A 25030-nucleotide genomic window follows, 5' to 3' on the forward strand; every position below is an offset into this window, starting at 1 on the left:
TCTCTCTCTCTGTGCACCTGCCCCGCAACTGCCACTGTAGAATGCACTGCTGCCTGCGGGCCTGAGGCAGAAGGATCAGACCACCAAGGCGCCCACAGGCCCCTTTAAAAGGGAGGAGCTCTTGGATCACTTGGAAAAGCAAGCAAAGGAGTTTAAGGACCGAGAAGATCTGGTCCCCTACACAGGGGAGAAGCGAGGTACTGAACAATGTTGCACTTTTGAGTACGTCATTCCCCATGATCATTGAGTGCCAGCTGTATGCCAGGCCCTGTGTTGGGCCAGATGTGACTGGGCCTACTTGCCCTCATCCCTGCCTGGCCCAAAGTCACAAACCCAACTCCAAAAGCATCGGCACATGGGGTAGATTTAGTGAAGTTTTGGGGTAAACCAGACCCGTAACACTTTCCCCTAAGTCCCCTTTAACTAGGGTGTTCTGATTATTTTTCATACAAACCTGATACTGTCAAAAGGGACAGAAGGAACTATTAAAATGGTATCAGGACACGAGGCCCAAACAAGGCCTGTCCCCTCCAAAGCAGGAACAAGAGATATCCTGTCTCTACCCTAATTATCCCGTCTTTTTCCCCAAAGTTCTCCTCTCTCTGGCAGCTGCAGCTTCCCTTCCTTCATCTGCCCCTCTAAGACTCTCTGCCCCAGACTAAGGCAAGCCATCTAGAAGGCTCCAGGGAACAGAGAGGCACTCCGACTATCCAACCCTTCCAGAACTTCCCCTACGCTCCAAACCATCCTCCTGTCCTCTGGTATCATGCTCACCCTTGCTCACTGCCCTCCTGCCCCACAGGCCTCTTTCTCTTCCCCAAACACTCCAAGCTCTTTCCTAACCTCAGGACCTTTGCACGTATGCCCTCTGCATGGAATGCTGGTCCTCTGTCCACCTCCAAGCTGGCTTCAGGGCTGGCTTCTCTCCTCTGTAAGAGGCGTAATGGTTAGAAACATAGCCTGGAGTTGGGTCTACTTTGGCTACAGTCTTGGCACTACCCCTTACTAGGCTGTGGGAACTCAAGTACATCTGTTTGTTTGGCCATGCCACATGGCTTACAGGATCTTAGTCCCCGACCAGGGATCGAACCTGTGCCCCCTGCAGAGTCTTAACCACTGGACCACCAGGGAATTCCCTCCAGTACATTTTTTTTTTTTTTTTTTTTTTTTGCGGTACGCGGGCCTCTCAGTGTTGTGGCCTCTCCCGTCGCGGAGCACAGGCTCAGGACGCGCAGGCTCAGCGGCCATGGCTCACGGGGGCCCAGCCGCTCCGCGGCATGTGGGATCCTCCCGGACCGGGGCACGAACCCGCGTCCCCTGCATCGGCAGGCGGACTCTCAACCACTGCGCCACCAGGGAAGCCCGCTCCAGTACATTTTTAAACCTGCTGTGCCTCCATTTCGTCATCTGTAAAATGGGGTTGATGAATATTACCAGCCTTCTGAGGGAGTTATGAAGATCGAGTTAAGATCTATACAAAGCACTTAAAACAGCACCCGGCACATCATGAATGCTATGTCAGTATTAGCTATCGTTACCCTTTCGGTCTCAACTGTACTGTCTCCTCTTTCAGGAAAGCCTCTTCTGTCTACACTGTTTAGGACATTCCACCCCTTCAACTCCCCCTTGGTTATTCTCCACCTCAGGAGCCTGTGTGTGTTCTTCAGAGCAATTCTTATTTTATCATCATGTCTTTATTTACACTGGCCTGTAAGCTCCATGAGGCAGGGACTCAGCTGCTTTTGCTTACACAGTTCCCCCAGCACCCAGCACAGGGCCTAGTGTACAGTAGGGCTCAGGAGAGAGGTGTTGAATGAATGAATGAGTTCAAATTAAACAGATGCATAATGGATCTTATAGGCTTTTTCCTTCAAATGTAAGCTCCATGGGTACAAGTACCACATCTGTCTAGTTCATTGTTATATCCCTATACCTCAAAAACCCTAGCATGTAGTAGGCACCTAGTAAAATATTTGTTGAATGAAAGCATTAATTCTAATTAATTAATTAATTGGGTAAATAATTGTTTGTGTTCCACCTCTTCCATTCTCCTCACCCCCAAGAATGTCGGCATGATGAGCCAGGGATCCCTGTCTATGGCATTTATTTCTGTGTCCCTGTTGTATTAGCACAATGCTGCACAGAGTAGCTGCCTGATACATAATAAAATGAAAGAGCAAACAGGTGTGGGCATTTCAGGGAGGACTTCTAGCCATCCCAGCGCCTGGAATTGAAGCTCAGTCCAGATTTTTTTTTTTTTTTTTTTTTTGCGGTACACGGGCCTGTCACTGTTGTGGCCTCTCCCGTTGCAGAGCACAGGCTCCGGACGCGCAGGCTCAGCGGCCATGGCTCACGGGCCCAGCTGCTCCGCGGCATGTGGGATCTTCCCGGACCGGGGCACGAACTCGTGTCCCCTGCATCAGCAGGCGGACTCTCAACCACTGTGCCACCAGGGAAGCTCCTCAGTCCAGATTTTACTGAAAACTTGGAAGGTCAGGGAAGCCCAGGAGACATCTGGATTACAGAGCTTTGGAAGAATTGTGTGGTCTGAGGCACCCTGGAGCTGGCGGCAGGGGAAGGGGCCCTTGACCATAAGGGCTGCATGTGCCTGGATGAGAGCGCAGGCACAAGATGGTTTTAAGCAAGGTACTTGTACCAGGAGGAGTGATTTCTGTGCAGCAGGTAAAGATAATAAAATCTCTGGATTTCATGGGGTCTTAAAACTTCCACTATCCCCACTACACATTTGAAAAACGGGGAAACCAAGGCTGTAAGAGAGTCAGCAGCAGACCTGAGTGGACAGTTGGTGAGTCATTACTGACATCTGCTCCCTTGTGTGCCCATCCCCCTCCCAGGGGAGGAGCTGGAGATGAGATGGGGGATGGGGAAGGGAATCTGGGCGATATATAAACCAGTCCTGCTGCCCCTTCGCAGAGTGCTGACCTGGCCCCAAGCCGGGAACAGCTCTCCAGACTCCCAGAACCTGAGTGCCCTCATGAAAAACCAGGCTGACCCAAGGAGCGTAGCTAGAATTTATTCTATTTTCATATTATGACAAGCCTAAAAGGTTTATCATCATCATCACCACCACCAGCATCGTCATCATAAAATACTTACATCATGATTGTTGGAGTCCATGTGTATTGAATAAGTCCAGTCTCAACAGAGAGTGTGGGGAAGGAGACCTTCCAGCTCTAACAGGCAGATGCAGGGCTGTTCAGTCCAGCTCTACTGATCACTTGCCCCACGCTGGGCCTAGAGTGAGCCTAGGCTGAGGGCAAATAGCATTTCAGGCACTACAAAACCCAGCAGGATGTGGTAAGACCCATAAACTGGTGCAAAGTCCTGAGGAATTTGGATTTTCCCTCACTCTCATTCAAGTGGGGGAATCAGAATAAAGTTCCATGCAGGGTATTTTCATTATACAGATTTGGCTGCATGTGCTGAAGAAACAAGTAAAATAAGAGAGACTTAAAATGGAAGTTTAGTTTTCTTTCACTTAGTAGAGCTGCAGGGTTAGGCATTCCAGGGCTTGTAAGACATCTTCCTTGACATTAGGAATCAAGACCCTTTCCAGTTTTTCATTCTGCCATCCTTGTAATATATTCTTGTCCTCATGGTCCATCTAGCTGCTGAGGCTCCAGTCATCACACCCACATCCCAACTAGTAAGATGAAGGAAGGGAAGACGTCTGAGTCCCTCTTATAGTGTTTTAGAGTCACCACCCTCATGGAGGCATCTGCTGCAGGGGCATAATAAACCATAGGTCTTAAATATTTACTGAATGTTCATCCTAGTCACTGCATCAGTCATTTTCATAGTTCATTTTCCTTTTAGCCATTTCGTTTTCTTTTTAGCCATTTTGATTTGCTGTTTTCCAGATGCACCTCTGGTGAAGGTTATGATACATTTTCTCCCAGATGGCTTTGCTGACTGTTCTGCTTGTGTAGTAATTGATCTTTGCTGTAAACAATATGTTTATTTATTTATTTTATAAATTTATTTGTTTATTTTTTGGCTGCGTTGGGTCTTCGTTGCTGCATGCAGGCTTTCTCTAGTTGTGGCGAGCAGGGGCTACTCTTCGTTGCGGTGCGCAGGCTTCTCATTGTGGTGGCTTCTCTTGTTGCAGAGCACGGGCTCTAGGCATGCAGCCTTCAGTAGTTGTGGCACACAGGCTCAGTCGTTGTGGCTTGCAGTCTCTAGAGCGCAGGCTCAGTAGTTGTGGTGCATGGGCTTAGTTGCTCTGCGGCATGTGGGATCTTCCCGGACCAGGGCTTGAACCTGTGTCTCCTGCACTGGCAGGTGGATTCTTAACCACTGCACCACCAGGGAAGCCCCTGTAAACAATTTAAATAACAAAACAAAGTAATACTCTCTGCTGAGAGGTAGGCACTGATCCCATTTTAGTGAATATCCTTCTGAACATTGCTCTTCCCACCCCTCCCCACCTCTGGTCCAAGTCACTGTCATCTCTCATGTGGACTTTTGAAGGAGCCTCCTAACCATCTCCTGGCTTCCATCCTGGCCCCACTTCAGGCTATTCCCAATCAGTAGCCAAAATGAGCAGGTTTTTAAAGATTGAAGTAAAATTCACATAACATAAAGTTAACTATTTTGAAGTGAACAATTCAGTGGCATTTAGTACACGCACAGTGTTGTGCCACTACCATCTCTATCTAGATCCAAAACATTTTCATCACTCCAAAATAAAACCCTGTACTCAATAAGCAGTTACTCCCCATGCCCCTCGCTCCCAACCCCTGGCAACCACCAATCTGTTTCTATGGATTTACCTATTCTGGGTATCTCCTATAAATTAAATAATATAATATATGACTTTGCGTGTCTGGCTTCTTTCACTTAGAATATTATTTTCGAGACTCATTCATTCCCTTTTATTACTGAATAATATTCCACAATTTGTCCATTGACAAACATTTTGGTTGTTTCCACTTTTTGGCTGTTGTGTGGTTAGTGGTGCTGTGAATATTCCTATACAAGTATTTGGGTAACTTTTGGGTATATACCTAGGAGTGGAATTGCTGGATCATATGGTCATTCTGTGTTTAATTTTTTGAAGAACTGCCAAACAGTTTTCCCAAGCAACTGCACCATTTTACATTCCCATCAGCAATATATGAGGGTTCCAATTTCTCCACATCCTTGCCAACATTTGTTATTTTCCATTTTGGTTTTTGGTTTATGTTATAGCCATTATCATGGTTGTGAAGTGGTATCTCATTGTGGTTTTGATTTGCATTTGTCTAATGATCAATGATGTTGAGCATATTGTCATGTGTTTGGCCATCTGTACAGTTGACTCTCCATATCCGCAGGTTCCATATCCGCAGGTTCCATATCCGCAGATTCACCCAACTGTGGATCAAAAATATTCAGAAAAATTCCACACAGTTTAAAAAGGCAAAACTTGAATTTGCCGTGCACTGGCAACTATTTACATAGAATTCACATTGTATTAGGTATTATACGTAACCTATAGATGATCTAAAGTATACAGGAGGATGTGTGTAGGTTATATGCAAATACTATACCATTTTATATAAGGGACTTGAGCATCCAATCCCCCTCAGATACCTAGAGGTAATTGTATATCCTCTTTGGAGAAATGTCTATAAGTCCTTTGCCCATTTTTAAATTGGGTTGTTTTTCTTTTTGTTGTTGAGTTGTAAAAGTTCTTTATATATTCTGAATACTAGACCCTATCAGGTGTATGATTTGTAAATATTTTCTCCTCTTCTGTATGTTATCTTTCCACTTTCTTGTTAATGTCCTTTGATACACAAAAGTTTTATTTTGGTTAAGTTCAATTGATCTGTTTTTCTTTAATTGCTTATTCTTTTGTTGTCATATCTAGGAATACTTTGCCAAATCTAAGGTCATAAAGATTTATGCTTATGTTTTCTTCTAAGAATTTTATAGTTTTAGGTATTATATTTAAATCATTGATCCATTTCCAGTTGGTTTTTGTGTATGGTATGAGATAGGGGTCCAGCTTTATCTTTCTGCATATCAACTGGATATCCAGTTGTCCCACACCACTTCTTGAAGAAACTATTCTTTCCCCATTCAATGGACTTGGCACCCTTGTCAAAAATCAATTTGCCATAGATGTATAGGTTTTTTTCTGGACTTTCAATTCTATTCCATTTTTTTATATGTCTATCCTTACGTCAGTGTCACACTGTTTAACTTTGTAGTCAGTTTTGAAATCAGGAAGTCTGAGTCCTCCAACTTTGTTCTTTATCAAGATGGTTTTGGTTATTTGGAGCCCCTTACAATTCCATATGAATTTGAGGACTGGCTTTTCCATTTCCAAAAAAAAGGAGGAGGGCCATTGGAATTTTGATAAGGATGGCGTTGAATCTGTAGATTGCTTTGGGCAATATTGCCATTTTAATATTGTCTTCCAATCCATGAACTTGGGATATCTCTCTGTTTATTTAGGTCTTCTTTCATTTCTTTCAACAATGTTTTATAGTGTTCCATGCACAAGTCTTTCACCTCCTTGGTTAAATTTATTCCTACGTATTTTATTCTTTTGGATTGTATTGTAGATGAAATTATTTTCCTAATTTCCCTTTCAGATTGTTATTTGCTGGTGTACTCCACTTATTTGTTTATGTTAATCTTGTACCCTGTTTTTGTGTGTGTGTGTGTGGAACATTTTCTGCATATGTCATCTGCGAACAGAGATCATTTTACTTCTTCCTTTCCAGTCTGGATGCCATGTATTTCTTTTTCTTGTCCATTTGCTCTGACTAGAACTTTCAATACACAGTTGGGTAGGAACAATGAAAGCAGGCATCCTTGTCTTGTCGCTGGTCTGAGGAGCTCATTTCCTCACTCTGTCAGGGCCCAGCTCACAGGTCATCTTCCCTGACCACGCTACCCAAGATAGCAGAGCCCACCTCACCCACACCCCAGCCTGGAACTTCCTAGTCTTTTGCTTGGCTTTATTTTCCTTTGTGATTCTTAGTACTCTCTGGTTTATTATCTGTCTTCTTTCACTGAACTGTATACTGTTCACTGCTGACCCCCTAGCGCCAAGAAAGGTGCTGGGCACATAGGAAGAGTTCAGTAAATATGTGTTGCATGGGGCTTCCCTGGTGGCGCAGTGGTTGAGAGTCCGCCTGCTGATGCAGGGGACACGGGTTCGTGCCCCGGTCCGGGAAGATCCCGCATGCCGCGGAGCGGCTGGGCCTGTGAGCCATGGCCGCTGAGCCTGTGTGTCCGGAGCCTGTGCTCCGCAATGGGAGAGGCCCCAACAGTGAGAGGCCCGCGTACCGCGAAAAAAAAAAAAAAAAAAAAAGTGTTGCATGGATAAATATGTATTGATATATGTGCAATTTTTCATAAATGGAATTAAATAATTCATGCTATTTTGTAAACTTGCTTTTTCACACAAGATTTTGTCTTGGACATTTTCCTTTCATAGTAAGTAGAGATCTCCACCATCCTTTATAATAATAACAACTGCTAGAACACCATCGTATGGATGCCCCATAATTTCTTTAACAATAGCTCTTGGTGCACACTGCAGCGACCAACCATCCTCTTGGCTCTTTGCTCTCTCGTTCAATTATGAGTCTGACACTGTAAAAATATAGCGTCCCAAGAGACATTATATTTTCTCCCTATGCCTCTTTTAATAATCTGAGTGTATTTTATTTATTTGGTTTAGAAATGCTTCTAAATTTTCCTCTCATACCAGAACACTTGTTTAGAGTATTCCAGACCCTGGCATTTTATTATATTTTCTTTTGTATCTTTTCCTACTTACAGATTGTTAAAATTAATAACCAATGTTTTCAGTAGTGAGCAGTCTCCCTTGACCAAGTTATAAAGTTCTTCTTTTCAAACGTGAAGGGTGCTTTGTTGGAGATCTCTGATTCCCTTTCTTTGGACAAGTTTGGCACTGGGTCCCCAGAGGGAGAAGTTTTAATGGAATCTCAGCATCGAGGGATCCACAGGGCTTTGGGACGGTCCACCCAGGGCCCCAGTGCAGCTGCACTCCCTGTAATGGGCACCCCGTGTGTTTTCAGGAAAAGTCTGGGTCCCCAAGCAGAAGCCGATGGACCCCGTGCTGGAAAGTGTGACACTGGAGCCGGAGCTGGAGGAGGCCCTGGCAAATGCCTCGGATGCGGAACTCTGTGACATCGCAGGTAAGAGGCGTTCCTGATGCTTCCCCACGTCCTCCAAAAGCATTTGACCCACGTCTGCAGGCAAGCCTTGGATGGTTTATTTCAACATACACACCCTCTGTGTTTCTAACAAGGACTAGAGGAGATAGAACTCTATTATTAAAAACCGAAATGAGTAAAATGGAGATAAAACTAAAACCCTTCCCACCACGGAGCCAGCTGTTGCTGCCATGAGACCCCATCCCAGAGGGAGGTGCAAGGCAGCCTGGACCCTTCACCAGCCTTGGCATCAAATCCTGCTCAGGCCGCCTGGGAAGAGAGGATAGAGGGGGGCAGACAGAGGGCTGCCGGCATCTCAGGTCCAGGAGGCTCACAGAGGGCTGGAGCAAGTCGTCTGATTTTACCATTTTGCACAGCTTGGAGAGCCGGGCTTGGAGGCGATCACCCCATATCTCATATTTGTACAACACCCTCCATCTTCATGTGTGTTTCCATGTGATCTTCACAGACAGCCCCTAAAACTCCAGAAGGTGGCCTGATATCCAGAGCTTTTTGCCACCTGCTCTTTTCCCCTTTTTACTGTCTGGTCCCTGTCCCACTCATCCATGTCCCTTCCCCCCGGGGGGTCAGGCTCTGGCCACAGTGTGCCCACCACCATGCTGTGCTCCCTGGCCCAGTGAGGTAGCTGGTCTTTTTCTTTTGCAGCCTTGAGGGCTACTAACCCTCACCCAGATGATGACAGGAGTGTGGATGGGGTAGGGAGAGACTCAAGGCAAGTGGGAAGGGGAGAGGGAAGACAGGGTCAACTGTGAGGTCAAGGGAGGAGCCCAGACCTGGCTCCAGAGACTAAGTGGACATTGGTGCCGTTAATGAAGGTGCATTAGTCTGCTCGGGCTGCCCTAACGAAATACCACAGGCTGGTGGCTTAAATAACAGAAATGTATTTTCTCAGTAGTTCTGGAGGTTAGATGTCCAAGATCAAGGTGTCCACAGTCTTGGTTTCCTCTGAGCCCTCTCTCCTTGATTCCAGATGACCGTATCTCATATTGTCCCTCTGTGCACATGTCCCCTTGTGTCCCTTTGTGTGTCCTAATCTTCTTCTTGTAAGTACACCAGACAGATTGGATTAGGACCCACCCTAACAGGCTCATTGACTCTTAATCACTTCTTTAAAGACCTTATCCCCAAATATAGTTACAAATTCTAAGGTACTAGAAATTACTTTATGCAACATATTGGAGGGACAAATCAGGACAAAATCAACAATTTTGGAGGGAGGGACACAGTTCAACCATAACAGTGGGGAGGACAAGGTGTAGGGGAAATACGGAGTTCAGTTTGGGACCTGTAGAGTTCAGGTTGCCTGTGGGCCACCCAATCAAGGGCAGTTGTACATGAAAGGCTTGATTGATTGATTGATTGATTGATTGATTGATTGCTGCGTTGGGTCTTAGTTGCTGTGCGCGGGCTTTCTCTAGTTGCAGCGAGCAGGGGCTACTCTTCATTGCAGTGCTCAGGCTTCTCACTGCAGTGGCTTCCCTTGTTGCAGAGCACAGGCTCTAGGCACGCAGGCTTCAGTAGTTGTGGCTCGCGGGCTCTAGAGCGCAGGCTCAGTAGCTGTGGCGCACGGGCTTAGTTACTCCACAGCATGTGGGATCTTCCCGAACCAGGGATTGAACCCATGTCCCCTGCATTGTCAGGTGGATTCTTAAGCACTGCGCCACCAGGGAAGTCCCTACATTAAAGTCTTGAGTTCTGCAAGAGGTCCACACTGGAGATAGAGAGGTGGGTGTCATTAGCATCATCAAGTTCCAGGCAGAGGGCCTGGCAGTAGTGGGGACCCGGGGCTCTGGAGGCAAGGGCCCTGGCCGAGGTAGAAGCCTTTGGGGGAGGAGTGGAAATGGGGTGAACATAGCCACAGTGGAGGCCAGGTAGCCACACATGGGCTGGGAACCAACGGCCAAATCAAGATGGGCAGAGCCTAACGCAAGAGCTAGGGGGACAGAACGAGGGTTCAGGGCTGGCCGGGAGACTCAGAGGTGAAGCCAGAGGCCAGGTGAGCCTGCCAGTGCCAGGAAACTCAGCCGGCCGCAGTGTCTTCTGCTTCTCACATCCTCCTGCTTCTCGTGGGCGTGGTGCGCCAGTCCTGATGACATTCTTAGGAAAGAGGAAGAAGGGACACCAAAGCCAGGTTGCAAGGCCAAAGGAGGGCAAAAGGAGAGCCAGTGTGTAGACCTCGGTCCAGACAACCCTCTCCTAAGGAGGCAGAACATTTGGGAAAGGACAAAGGGCAGTGGCTTAAAGGGTGTCAGGGCTGAGAGAGAAAGGTGTTCATTTTCTCTATGAAGTACATAGCAGTGAGGAGGTCACCTGGATGGAAATGGAGCCCTTAGCTCAGGATACTCAGCTGGTTTGCTTGTCAGAAACCACACAAGTTGCATTAGATCCACATTAGGCTCGGGTATTTTGACGGAACCGTCTTCCCTGATGCTGGGTCCCCTTGAGTTCCGGTTAATCTGTGCAGCTGGGCGGTGGGTGAGTGACATGGTTGTCCAGCATCTCCACACTGACTCACCCCAAGGGCTGTTTTTATCCTGGTCCTTCTCCTCCGATCACCCTCCATGGCGTCGCTCCCCTAGTTAGGCAGCTCAGAGGGATTATCAAATGACTGCTGTCCGTGCCAAAATAGAGCTGCAATGTTGTGCTAAATTTCTGGGTTGATATCTTGAAACTATTCCTCTTTATTTTTATTGGCATGACTAATTATTAGTATCTGTTCATGATACCATATGCTTCCGCTGTCCGGAAAGGAGAGGGGGTTGCTGCGAGGCGACACCAGTGTTCACTGGCTAACCTTGGACATGTGTCGCTGTATGTCAGCCGTCTGCAAGGTGGCAGTGGAAGGAGGCGTGGAATGTTTGTTGACCACCTATGTCCCAGCTGCTGTGGGAGTTGCTTTCCATACCTTGCTGCGTTTGTTAACCACAGCAATCCTATGAAGTGAGTTTTATTGATGTCCCCATTTTTCAGAGAGGGGAGGTCGGCACGGTGACGTTATCCTTGCCCACGGGGTTTGAACCCAGGCCGCTTGGTCCCACTCACAGCGTCACCACCCAGTACAGCCTGGATAAAGCCCTCCAGGGTAGGGGAATGGAAACGGAGTGGTGAGAGGGGGTGCATGGCAGAGTCTCACAGAGTCGGCCTGGGGAGCATGGGGCCGAATTAGGAAAGGCTCTGGATGTCGTGCAAAAGCATTGACACCCGGGCCGGGGGGAGTGTTGGAAGAGGCCGGATGAAAGCAGGGGCTTGGGCAGAGAGGCGGTGGTGTTCGGAGGACGAGGGGATGTAGGAGGCAGGCCCCAGGTAAGGCCAAGGGCTGAGGTGGACTGAGTCTGGAACGTGGCTCCCAGAGATCAGCTGTTCCTAGAGCTGGGTCAGAGGCCAAGAGGCTGAGATGATGAGACGACGCCAGGCTTTCTGGCCTGAGGCATCAGAAAACAGAGCTGGGTGCCTGCAGGGATGCAAGGAGTCAGTCAGTTTAAGAGATGGAGGCGCTGGAGGCAGGACATCTTGTTGGAGTGCTGGGTGTGTTGGGGGGAGTAGCTGGAGCCCCAAGTGGATGACTCATTAGGGAAAGAAGAGGAGGATGCGCTGGGCACAGGGTCTTCAGGTCATCTCTGCTCCCCACAACTCAACTCCCAGGCAGAGCATTTCCATTAACTAAGCCTCCGATTGCTCTGGACCAATCGTAAGAAAGCGGCCTGGTTTCTGCCCTCGAGCAGCTGAGGTTAAACAAACACTGAGGCCACCGTGGAAGGACAAGTGGGAGTGAGTGTCGGAGGGAGAAAGGGCCGAGTGAGGTGGTGGGGCTGCAAGATGAGAGCGGGGACCGAAGCTGAGCCGAAAGGAGGAAGAGTAGAGGTGAACTAGGCGGGGAGACGCATCCCAGTGGAAGAGGCTTCGAGCCCTGGTCCGGGAAGATCCCACGTGCCGCGGAGCAACTAAGCCCGTGCGCCACAACTACTGAGCCCATGTGCCACAACACCTGAAGCCCGCGTGCCTAGAGCCCGTGCTCCACAAGAGAAGCCACTGCAATGAGAAACCCATGCACCACAACAAAGAGTAGCCCCCGCTCACCACAACTAGAGAAAGCCCGCACACAGCAACGAAGACCCAATGCAGCCAAAAATAAATAAATAAAAATAAATAAATTTATTTGGAAAAAAAAGAATGAAGCAGCAAGCAATGTTGATGTGCTCTTTTCCTCTATCACTCACTCCTGGTGACATGGAGTGTGCAAAACCAAGCAAGGATAAAGTCACGATTTGGTGCTTAGGGCGGGAGAGGAAATACTGGCTTCAGAGCCACCAAGCATTCTGCTCAGCAGTGGAGATTTAGCTTGGCCTCTCCCCTTCCTCCTTCCCTCCCTTTTTCCCTCCCTCCTTCCCTCCTTCCTTCTTAGAACTCTAATCTCCTCTGAACTGCAAAGTCGTTTTATTTCTTCTTTGGGCTGCTATTGATATACATTACCTCCTAGAATATATTGTTATCTGTCCTTAGAATTCTGAAGTTGAGGACAAGTTTTAGAACTTTAGACCTGTTGGTGACCTAGTGTGTAGAGGTGTGGATGGGGACACTAACTTAGAGGCCAGGAGGGTCCTCACCGAACGGTCTTTGACCAACCATTTCCCTCTTGAGCCTGCTGGAAAAGTGGGGACCGACAGTAACTGCCCTGGATGCTTGCTGTAAAAATCAAACAGCATAAGAAGATGAGAAATTGCCGTGTGGCTATTAAGTCCCATGTGAAGGTAAGAGATCATCCTTCAAACATAGTCCATTTTACAGGTGAGAACACTGAGGACCCAAAAGTAGAAGTGACCTGGACAGGGTTACCCAGCAAATTAGTACCAAGGCCCAGACTGGAGCCCAGGTCTCCTTCCTCTGTCCCCCAGCACGTCCTTGTAACCTTCCTGCCTCTGCCCTCTCTTTCTGGACCATTACAAGAAGCTATTGTCCAAGCACAAAATGCATTTTCCATTTTCCACCTCTCTATACACTCTAAGCAAGACCAGCCAGCCATATGAGGTTACATCTTTCCTATGATTCCAGCAACCTCTCCAAACTGTTTTTCCAAACCTAGAATCCCAGCAGCAGCCCAGAACCACCACAAAAGCCACTCTCTGTATGGGAGCTGGAAGAGAAGGTGACTCCAGGTGATCTGATTCACCTGCTGCTGACGCAGGCTTCAGCTCCCTCCGCCCACAGAAACGCAGCCTAAATTAAAGCCCAGAGAGCTCAAAACAGTGCAGATGCCTCTCTCCTTACCAGTTCTCCTTAGCGATGAGCAGGCAAGTCTAATTTTAGCAGAGAAGACTCTTAGAATGTGAGAAACAGAAGGTACTTTGAGATCATCTTGTCTTGTGGTTTGTAGCTCCCACTAAGCATCAAAAATCATCCAAGGAGATTAAAAATACATCTCCAGAGATTCGAATCAGTTTGTTCAGGAGGAGCACTGATATTGTCGTAAAGCTCGCGGGTAATTTGTATATGCAGCCATGATTGAGAACCAATGGTCTGGTCTCACCCCTCATTGTACAGAGGAAGCTGAAGCCCAGAGAGGGGAGGGGACTTACCCAAGGTCACACAGCATCAGGGGCAGAGTCAGGGCTGGAACTTGGTTCTCTTGAGTCTTCACTAAAGGCTCGCTGTTGTCTGTCTAACTAGAAATCGTGTCTAATGAAATGGCCACGGGAATTTTTTTAAATGAGCAAATGTTTACCAGATACCATCTTCTGGAAGAGGTAGAAGAGAGATAATATTCTTCCCTGACCTCTGGAAGCCCACAGTCCAGTAGGGGAAGCATGCATGTACCCAGAAAGCTCTAACACTGTGTTGACTATGTACTGTGATAAGGACACCAGGTGCTGTGAGAGAGCTACAGAGAGAGAAGGTGGAATCCAGGAGGACTCCCTGGGGGAGGAAGCATTATTCCAAACTTAAAGGATGGGGAGGTAGAGTTGTTAGATCAAATATAGTATGCTCAGTTGGATCTGAATTTCAGATAAATGATGAATAAGTTTCTAATATAAGAAGGTCTCAAATACTGAACGGGATGTACTTATACTAGAACATTTTTCATTGTTTATCTGAAATTACAGTTTAACTGGGTATCCTGTATTTTTATTTGCTAAATCTCAAAACTCTCCCGGGGGAGCATTTCAGCAGTGGGCAGTGCAGATGGAGAGAGGATTGCCAGCAGACAGGCAGCACTGGCAGAAGCAGGAGCATCTGCTGAGCAGTGACCATTTGTGTCGCTGGAGCAGAAAGGGCATGGGCGAGGGACAAGGCTATTGAAGCAGGGCCAGCCCCGGGGAGGGCCAGTGAAGCCAGACTCTGGAGTCACAAGGCACCGTCCTCCCAGGCGGATGCTGCACCAGCCTCATGGTCCTGCACGCCCATCCCTCCCCTCTAGTCAGTGCTCCACATTCAGCCTGAGTAACAGTCACAGAACTTGAGTCAGACCATCTCACTCCCTGCTCAGGCCACACCTAGAAAAAGACATCTGAGCTCCTTACCCAGACCTAGAAGACCCTGTAGGATGTGACCTTGCCTATTTGAATAAAATCTACTCCAAAGGGTTGTTGTTAAGATTAAGGGGAATGGCATTAGGCAGTGTTCTCAACCTCGGCTGCCTGGTGAAACCACCTGGGGAGCTTTAAAAAAGGCAGATGCCTGGCCCCAGCCCAGGGATTGTGGTTTAATTGGTCTGGGGGAGTCCTGGGCATCAGGAGTTTCAAGAGTCCCAGTGATTCTGATGCACAACCAGACTGAGTGTCACTGATGTACAGTGTACTCTCTAGCCCGACATAAGCATTTGGTGAGGACCTGTTGCCCTCTGCCACATGTCCAACTTCATCTCTATCCATCTTCAGCTTCCCCCTCCCTCCCTGGCCTTCCACTCCCCAAGCCTAGGGCTTCCCACCCGCCATCCCTTTGCCCAGAATGTTCTACCTCCTTTCTCTTAACTTGGCCAACATCTATATTCATCTCTCTCATCCCAAGTCTCTCTGTTCTCTTCTCCCAGAGCACACTGAACTTTTTCTTTACAACACTTAGCATACTCTGCACTTACGTTTTTAATTGTGTGGGTACCTGCTTAGTTTCTCATTCCCAGCACACTGTAACCTACATGGCAGAGCCCCTGTCTTTCTTGTTCCTCACTGTCCCCACCCCCCTGGAGCTGGACACATGATGCTGGCATTCGGTAAATGTTGAACAAATGAACGGATGAAAGAATGACTGATCACGGGGGGATGTGGTTAGGTTTGCCTTTCCAGAGAGATCTTTCTGGCTGCTCTGTGCTGAATGCTGGTGGGGGAAGATAGGAAGAGACTGAGGCCAGAGTACCAGTGATTCCACAGCTGTGATAATACAGGCGAGAACTGATAGGGCCTTAACCAGGACAGAGGTGATGGAGTGGGAGGTGGGACAGATGAGAGGCTCTGTATAGGAGGGTGAGGATTTAGGGGAAGGGGTGCCATGTGCCTCAGGGTCTACCCCGAGGGACAGGCAGGATGACCAGATGGAACGTGAGCCAAAGGAAGAGGCTGTTGTCGGGAAAGAGGAGTTCCGTTTTGGCCAAGTTGGGTTGCATGTGCCAGTGGGACATCAGAGGGACATCTAGGAATCTGAGGCCAGGGACAGAGAAACCTAGGCTGGGGATGGAGATTCGAGAGTCACGTCAATAGAGGCAAGAGTAAAAACCAAATAAAATTTAAAAGTTTACATGCAAGTGTTTCTTGCCCTTTCTGTGAGCAAAACTTCCTGGGGCATGGAATGTCCGTGCCCAGAAGACTCTCTGTCTGAGAGGCGCGTCATGGGCCCTTCGTGTCCCCGCAGCTATCCTGGGCATGCACACGCTCATGAGCAACCAGCAGTACTACCAGGCCTTGGGCAGCAGCTCCATCGTGAACAAGGAGGGACTCAACAGTGAGTACGGGCGCCCCTCCCTGCCCCCAGCGAGGGCACCTTGGAAGTGAGGGGTCCTCCCACGTCTTGCTGCCTCTGCCCGGTCTCTGACTCACTGCAGAAGATTTCGAATCCTATAAAGCCAAATCTATCCACTTTTTCCTTTTATTCTCCTGGGATTTTGAGACTTATTTACGAAGACCCTCCCCATCCCAGTATTAACAAAACATCCTCCTGTATTTTCTTCTGTAAGTCTTAGAGGTTTACTTCTTATATTCAACTTCTTAATCCTCCTAGAGTTCATGTTTGTGTGTGGTGTGAGATGAGATTGAACTTTCATTTTTTTAAATCAATATCCTGTTGTCCCAACACCACTCTTTGTAAAGTTCATCCTTTCACCTCTGGTTTGGGACTCCACCTTGATCATAAATGTCCGTGTGTCCACGTGGGTCTGCCTCCGGATGCCTCTCCTGCTCCACGAGTCTCTTTGTCCTTTCCTGTGCCAACATTGCATTGCCTGAATTGCTCCACTGCATTGTTCCAAGCTGGCATTTTGGCCCCAAAGAGAAACAAGGGCCCCCAACGTGCAATTATCCCTCCCTCTGGAAGGCCTACACATTTCTTTCCCATCCAGGCTTCATTTTACCCTCACCAGAGCCCACTGGGTAGAACGACTCGTTCACATTCTACAGATGAGGACACCGAGGTTCAGACAGTTTAACGAATTCACCCAGTTGTTGCAGGACGGCAGAGGCAGAGTCCAAGTAGGGCCCAGACTCCTGGCCCCGGCCATTGCCCGCCCCCATCCCCCATAGCCCCTGAGATGCTCAGCCTTCCGTGTCCCTGAGCTCTGCTGCCGCTTCCTTCCGGTGTCCTTCTGTCGAGGGAGAGTGACGCCCCGTCTCTGTGAGCCACCTGCCTGTTGTCGGTCACTCTAGGTGTGATCAAACCTACACAATACAAGCCTGTGCCTGATGAAGAACCAAATGCAACAGACTTGGAGGAAACGCTGGAGCGGATAAAGAGCAACGACCCAAAACTTGAAGAGGTCAACCTCAACAACATCCGGGTGAGGTTAACCCCTTTCACTCCACTTGCCCTGCTGGGGGGAGGCGGGGAAGCCATGTCTAGTGCCACCTAGACCCAGACGACCCGGGCCTGGCTGTGCGGACACAGCAGGGTTCTGCTTGGACTCTGGGTGCTTCTGGGGAGGGAATAGAGACAGAAGCTTCCGGAGGGAGGACAGTGTAAACCAGCACGGCCCATGGTTCTGGTTTCTTTTGGGGACTGACATCAGACCCAGATGTTCACCACAGGCCAACCCAGCTTCGGCTCTGGAAACCCGCCACCTTATTCAAAACACTGAGAGCCTCTCTGAGATAAAATTGCGAGTCAGACACATATGGCCGCACGGGATCCCGAGGCTGGAAAAGCCCAGGGCCCACCAGGTTCATGGGGTAACCCAAGCCTGGGGAGGGACCTAGCCCTGAACCAGTGTAGCGTGCACATATTCAGCCTCATTCTGCAACCTTAGAAGGGAACTGTCAGCCCAAATGTCCAAAGACATGTTCCAAGCCGTCGGCCCACATCTCTCCGGACCTTTCCTGTGTGACCACTAAGGGCAGAGCGGGGACGGATGGACAGGCAGTCCTACCCTGGACAGGCTGCAGGAGGAATTCAGAAGCAGGCCCAGCTGCCTGCCCACCTGCTCAGCCCAGGGGCCAGAGGGATTAGTTCTCGGGGGGTGTGGATGTAAGATAAGAAGTGGGCCCCTCACTCCCCGGCTCCCCTTTCCTTTCTTCTCCACTTTCTTTTAAGTGGCTGCCAGCCCCACGGCACAATCAGATTGGAAACCTGCGCCCGCAGTGTTCTCCTGCACCTGGCCTTCCATGCTGTGCTCCCACGGGGGCTAAAGTGACGCTCTGAAATGAGAGATCCGTTCAAACACAGCCAGGCTCTCTCTCTCGGGCGCCTCCACTGTCTGCCGTGTGCACAGTGGGAGACGCTGGCACAATTCAGAGCCGTGCACCCTGGCAGTGCGTACCAGGAGGCATGGGGGTGTGGAACCTGGCCACGGCCCTGTGTCTCCACCGTGAGGCCTCAGGCAAGGGCTCGGCCCTCTCCAGACCTCAGTTTCCCCTATGCACGTGAAGCAGTTGGACTAGATCAGTGGTTTTCACTTGAGGAGATTAAAAAGTAAATAAATGCCAATGCCCGGTCCCTCTCCCCGCAGAGAGTCTGATCTTATTGGTCCGGGGCAGGCCTGAGCATCAGCACTTTGTGAAAGTTCCCCAGGCACCTCTGATGTGTGGCAGGGCTGAGATCCCCTGGGACAGATGTCTCTTAAAGATCATCTAGGGCCAAGCCACACCTTAGTTTTCCAGAAACAAACCCAGAGAGGAGCAGAGACTTCCCCAGCATCACACAGTGAGTCAGAAACATTGCCAGTGCTGGGGCGGAGGCCAAGCCCCTGCCCTCTCCCACACCCCCAGACCTGAGCTCTCACCCCAACACTCTTCTGCATCCTTTGCCTTGATGTATTCCTCCTCCTCTGGTCTCCGCACGTACAAAGAGAAAATTACAGGTCCTATCTGAAATTTTCAGGGAGGATTTTCTCCATCTGTTTACCCGAAAGTTCTCCTCCAATCTCAGCCATTTGGGGCAAAGCAGGAACCCTTTGCCCATTCAGCTTTTTGGTCAGAGACTTGCAGGGAATCAGGTTGCACGTGTGAGAGAGCTGCTGCCCCACCTCTCTGCCCTGCCCGCCCCTGACAGGGGCTGCTGGTCACTGCTTGCCTTTCTCTCTGCAGAATATCCCCATACCCACTCTCAAGGCGTATGCAGAAGCCCTGAAAGAGAACTCATATGTGAAGAAGTTCAGCATCGTGGGGACACGGAGCAATGACCCCGTGGCATTCGTATGTACCTTTCTGATCTGCATTGAGAGTGGGAGGCATAGAAACAGGAAGGTTGACGTTTGTAGCCTCAGGACTGGCCATGTGCCACTGATGAAGAACCCTGTGTGGTGTGGTGTGGTGTGATGTGGTGAAAGACCCAGGGCTAGGAGCCAGGAGAGGACATGGACAGAACAGCCCTTACCCAGGCACCATCTGTACATTATCCTGGTTAATCTCCATAACCACCCCTGATCCCAGAGGTGCAGGGCTCCCCACTTTACACATGAAGAACCTGAGGTAAAGGGAGCTCAGGCAACTTGCTTTGTCCAAAGTCGCACAGCAAGTGAGAGGTGGAGCTGAGATTTAAAAGCAAGTCAAATGGGGCTTCCCTGGTGGCACAGTGGTTGAGAGTCCGCCTGCCGATGCAGGGGACGTGGGTTCGTGCCCCGGTCCGGGAAGATCCCACATGCCGTGGAGCGGCTGGGCCCGTGAGCCATGGCTGCTGAGCCTGCGCGTCTGGAGCCTGTGCTCTGCAATGGGAGAGGCCACAACAGTGAGAGGCCCACATACCGCAAAAAACAAACAAACAAAAAAACAAGTCAAATGTACCCTAAAGCCGGCTCTGTCACCACTCAGCATGTCATGAGTAAGCAAGGGCCCGCCCCTCCCTGGTCCTCAGTTTCTCCATATCTAAAAATTATTATCTTCATCAGTGGTTCCCAATGACCGATTTTATTTGTTTTTTACCTATGTCTTAAAGATATTGCTGATTAGATTAAATTGTACTTATTATAAAGTAGCCATCAATTCATTTTTAGAAAAAAAAAACATTCAACACATATTTATGGAGTCTCTCTGTGCCCAGGAGTGAATTAGGCTCTGAGAATACAACTGTGACCAAGACAGTCATAGCTCCCACTTTCATGAACATAATGGTCCATCCTGCCATGCAGACAGCTAAAGGATAACAGTACAGTGTGACTACTACAATACTAATAGCAGGTAAAAAGGTACAGGAATTAGCTTACCAGGCATGGTAATTAACCATTTAGTAGCAATCAGTTTGTTGATATCCACGAAATAACTTGCTGGGATTTCGATTGAGATTGCATTGAATCTGTATCAAAATGGGAAGAACTGATATCTTGACAATACTGAGTTTTCTTGTACATGAACATGGAATATACCTCCATTTACTTAGTTCTTTTTTTATTTCATACATCAGAGTTTTGTAGTATGCTCATATAGATCTTGTACATATTTTGTCAGCTTTATACCTAAGTATTTCATTGTTTGGGGTGCTAATATAAATGGTATTATGTTTTGTTTTTTTAATTATTATTTATGTTCGGCTGCATTGGGTCTTCGTTGCTGCATGAGGGCTTTCTCTAGTTGCAGTGAGCGGGGGCTACTCTTCATTATGGTGCATGGGCTTCTCATTGTGGTGGCTTCTCTTGTTGCGGAGCACGGGATCTAGGCGCACGGGCTTCAGTAGTTGTGGCACATGGGCTCAGTAGTTGTGGCTTGCAGGCTCTAGAGCGCAGGCTAGGTAGTTGTGGCACATGGCTTAAGTTGCTCCATGGCATGTGGGATCTTCCCAGACCAGGGCTCGAACCCGTGTTCCCTGCAGTGGCAGGTGGATTCTTAACCACGGTGCCACCAGGGAAGTCCCTAACTGTAGATTTTTTTGTAGATATTCTTTATCAATTTACGGAAATTGCCCTCTAGTCCTAGTTTACTGAAAGTTTTTATCATGCATGGATGTTGTCAAATGCTTTTTTTTCATCTATCCAAATGACTATTTTACTTTTTTAGCTTGTTGGTGTGATGAATTATATTAATTGATTTTCCAGTGTTGAACCAACCTTGTATACCTGGGATAAATCCCACTTGGTCATAGTTCAAAATACTTTTTAATTTATCTTGAGATTTCTTCTATGATCCATGTGTTATTTAGAAGTGTGTTGTTTAATCTCCATGTATTTGGGAATTTTCAGTTATCTTTCTGTTATTCACTTCTAGTTTGATTCCATTGTGGTCTGAGAGCAGACATTGTATGATTTCTATTCTTTTAAATTTGTTAGGATGTGTTTTACGGCCCAGAATGTGGTCTGTCTTGGTGAATGTTCCATGTGCACACAAGAAGAATGTGTATTCTGCTATTGTTGGATGGTAGTCTATAGATATCAATTATATCTAGTCGATAGACAGTGTCGTTGAGTTCCGTTATGTCTTTCCTGATCTTTGGCCTGCTGGATCTGTCCAAATCCATAGAGGGGTATTGAAGTCTCCAACTATGATAGTGGATTCATCTATCTCTCTTTGCAATTCTATTAGTTTTTGCCTCATATAGTTTGATGCTCTGTCATAAGGCACGTACTCATTAAGGATTGTTATGTCTTCTTGGATAATTGACCCCTTTATCGTTATATACTACCCTTCTTTATCCCTAATAACTTTCCTTGCTTTGAAGTCCATTCATAGCCATCAATTATTTTCTGATTTTTAAAATACATAAGGCATTTCCTTTGATGTCTTTGAAGTGATGGAAATGGCTCATAGTCTCTCACTGCTGCCAGTAGAGAACCTCTAGATAGATGTCCTCTGGGCTCAGGACATCTTGGTAGATCCTGAGTTTGCCCACGGAGAAACAGCTGGCAAAGCCATATGCCCTGTCCACTGCTATGTCATGGATCAGAAACTACACCCATGCATGCTGGCACTCAGCTCAGCTCCACGAATGTTTGTGGGGAATTGACCCTGTGCCAGGCCAACAGCTGATGTCAGCCCCTTCACACCAGGATACCCATTTTGAAGATGAAAATACTTCCGGAACAATTGGTAAATAGGCTTCCAGAGCTCTGCTAGTGCCCCCACTGCCTGCCCCAGCTCTTCTCCTGTCCGTTCCTCCACTCTGATCCAGCAAACAAAGAGTTGACACCTGGCATGACAGTGCCTCCAGGACCAGCTCAGCCACTAGTATGTCTACTTGGATTGGCCTGGTGCACTGACATACTGGTTGTTAAATTTTTTGATTATCAGGCCAGGCCTTTCCTGGGGAGTAAGAAGGATGCTATAGAGTGGGTACAGACTCAGTCCCTCCCCTCAGGAGGGTCCAACCTACTCAGGGTCACAGAGGAAGCTGACATGTCATCCTGGGGTACATGGAAGCAGGGGGAGCTGAGGATTTTGGCTCAGAAGGCATCCTGGGAGCTGAGCCTCGCAAAGGTTTCAGCAAGCAGGGCCAGTGGGAAGGGCATTCCTGGATCAGATCATCATTTCTGACAACCAGGGCCCACTGATCATACATCCTGGCCCATCAGCTGCTGGTGTCTCCTTTCCTCCGCGACACGTCGTTTCTACCACCTGCTAATTACCTCATTTCCTTTAGAGGCTCTGATTATCATCTGCACCCCTGGCTGAAGTCCTCCAAAACGTGCTGGGGCCACCCGAGCTCCTCTCCTCCGGTTTGGTCACTTGCCCAGCGGGATGGCTTCCCAGGCTCCCCTCTCTGCTGCTCAAAGAGAATGACGACTCCATGGAATTACAACAGGGACATAGAAGAGACAAGTGGAGAGCATATAGGGAGGTTGGGACTCCACTAGTCACTCAGTGAACAGTGACCGAGGACCTACTATGTGCTGGGCACTGTGTGGGTTGGAGGGCACCATGGGATGAATAAGATGACCATCAGCCCACCAAGAGTACATAGGCTAATGGCGGAGCCAACGCCAGAATAAAAACAACTCTAAACGCAGGAATACAAGTTCCTTGAGGGAGGTTATGGATTAAGTCTGTGAGGTTCAAGAGGGCAGGCACAGCTAGCTGGGGGGCATCAGCAAAGGCTCTTGGAGAAAGGGGCATTGAGAATGGCCTTAAAGGAGGGACAGGGTTTGAACGAGTGAAGCAGAAAGGAAAGAGCATTCCAGGTGCCAGGGACAGGATGAGCACAGGCAGAGCAGAGGGAAAGCACTGTGTGCCCGGGGAACTGAGAGTAGCCCCACCCAGACTGGCAGCCAGAGTTGAGGCTGATCAGAGTGGGGGAACCAGGTAATAGAGGCTTTGGACGCAGGCTATGGAGCTGTAAATCTCCAGCTAGGGGTTCGGGGCCATGGCAAGTTGGAGGGGAGGAGAGACACAGAGTAGTGCTTGGTGAAGGGAGTTGTGGAGATCGTCTTGCCTGGCCCCTGACGGTGTGCAAGGGACTCTCACTCCCAGCAAGGCTCCCTCAGTATTTTAGGTTCTACCCACAGGGGCTTCAGCCTTGATCAGGCTAACTCATGGGTACCCTGCATTTTCTCCTTTGGTTCAAGGCCCTTGCTGAGATGCTCAAGGTGAACAAGGTGTTGAAGACACTGAACGTGGAGTCCAACTTCATTTCCGGAGCCGGGATCCTGCGCCTGGTGGAAGCTCTTCCATACAACACTTCTCTGGTGGAACTGAAGATCGATAACCAGGTAAGATGGGCGGAGGTCTCCTTGTGTCCTTCACTTGATGCTCGCCAATCTGTACTTTCCCGCTTGCTGCCATAGGGACTAGATGCTGCTGGACAGAGCAGATGCTGCTGCTTATAAAAGCACCAGAGCCCAGCTTTAAGGGACCTCCAAGGTTGTCCAGTCCACACCCTCCACCATGCTCACCTTCCTTCTTCATCATTCCCACCAAGTGCTCCTCCACCTTCTGCTTGGATACCCCTAGCGATGGGGAGCTCACTCCTTACCGAGATCACCCCTTTCATTCTTAGTGAGAATATCCTTCCTTATATCCAGTAGAAATCAGCTCCTATAAGTGCTGTTTGTTGAGTTTAACTCTGTTCTCTGCTGCACACAGGACACATCTGGTGCACAGGTTTTATAAACCTTTGGAGTCTTCCTCACTAGGCTAAACGTCCCCATTTTCATGAGTCACCCCCCCCACAACACACACACACACTCAATGGACTTTTGGGTCTCCTTACCATGAAGGTTATTCACTGGGCAAATTCTAGTTTGCCTTTATCCTTACAGGGTTATCATTCCTCTATACCTTCTGTGGTTCCGTCATTTATTTTCAGGGCGACTCTCTCAGTTCCAACTTTCTAAGACAATGCTAATAAGAGTATCTTGTATGTTGCATGTGTTGAGGGTGTCCTGGGGGGCAGGCTCTGTCCTGTGCACCTTAGACACATCATCTCTGATCTTCCCAACAACTCTGCAGGATATGGGTGTTATCAGTCTCAGTTTGCAGAAGAGAAAACAGCTCAGAGAAGCTGAAGGCAAGCAGCTTTCTCAGGGCCGCCAAGTGAGCACTTTCGGAAGCAGGATTTGAATGTAGGTCTCTGACTTTAAAGCCCACACTCCCTCCAGTACACCGTGTTGCTTCCAGTGCTAAAATGCTTTCTTCTTTACGGTTTATGGATAGGGAACTTGGGCGTTTTTTCCCCCTACATGAAAACGTTTGCTGAACGGTCATATACATATGTATATAGGAAAAAGATTGGGTGGAAGTATAACAAAATTGTAAACACTGGTTGTCCCTGAATGAGATTATCTCTACTTTTTTATCCTTATTGAAAAATACTACAAACAGATAGAAAAGTGCATAGAAGTTAAATGCACAGCTTAATGAGTCATAATAGGCAGGTAACCTCGGCCAATAACTAAAGTATCACCAGCCTCCAGAAGACTTTGATGGTCCCCTCCCAATCATAAACCTTCAAAACTCTTCACAGTTTGCTCCCTACTTACTTTCACGCCTCCATGTCTTAGCTCTTGCTTTTCTCTCCCCCTAGAATGTCATCCCCTACCCCCACCCCTTCTCTGCCTAGAGAAATCCTCCTCTTCCTTCTGGATTCAGTTGAAGCCTCTCTTTCTCCTAGTGGTTCTAGAGTCAGCTTGAACCAGCATGCTCGAGCTGACTGTACACATCCCTTCTCAATTCCACTTGAGTGATGGCACGCTGGTACCTTGAAGTCACTCCTAGTGAGAGTATTTACACTATGGAAATTGGCAAACACTACAAGTC

General features: G+C 48.3%; 1 protein-coding gene across 1 annotated transcript in view; it reads left to right on the forward strand.

Moving 5' to 3' along the window:
• TMOD1 (tropomodulin 1) overlaps nt 1–25030 on the forward strand; it is an 81536-nt gene that overhangs the window by 41485 nt on the left and 15021 nt on the right. The window contains exons 3-8 of the mRNA XM_081236596.1: nt 41–197; nt 8064–8183; nt 16062–16151; nt 17069–17199; nt 18941–19048; nt 23341–23484. Coding sequence (XP_081092722.1) covers nt 41–197; nt 8064–8183; nt 16062–16151; nt 17069–17199; nt 18941–19048; nt 23341–23484 — 750 coding nt within the window. The remainder of the gene's footprint in view (nt 1–40; nt 198–8063; nt 8184–16061; nt 16152–17068; nt 17200–18940; nt 19049–23340; nt 23485–25030) is intronic.

This window comes from Mesoplodon bidens (genome assembly GCF_964165515.1).
Source record: "Mesoplodon bidens genome assembly, chromosome: 6".
NCBI classification, from domain to species: Eukaryota; Metazoa; Chordata; class Mammalia; order Artiodactyla; family Ziphiidae; genus Mesoplodon; species Mesoplodon bidens.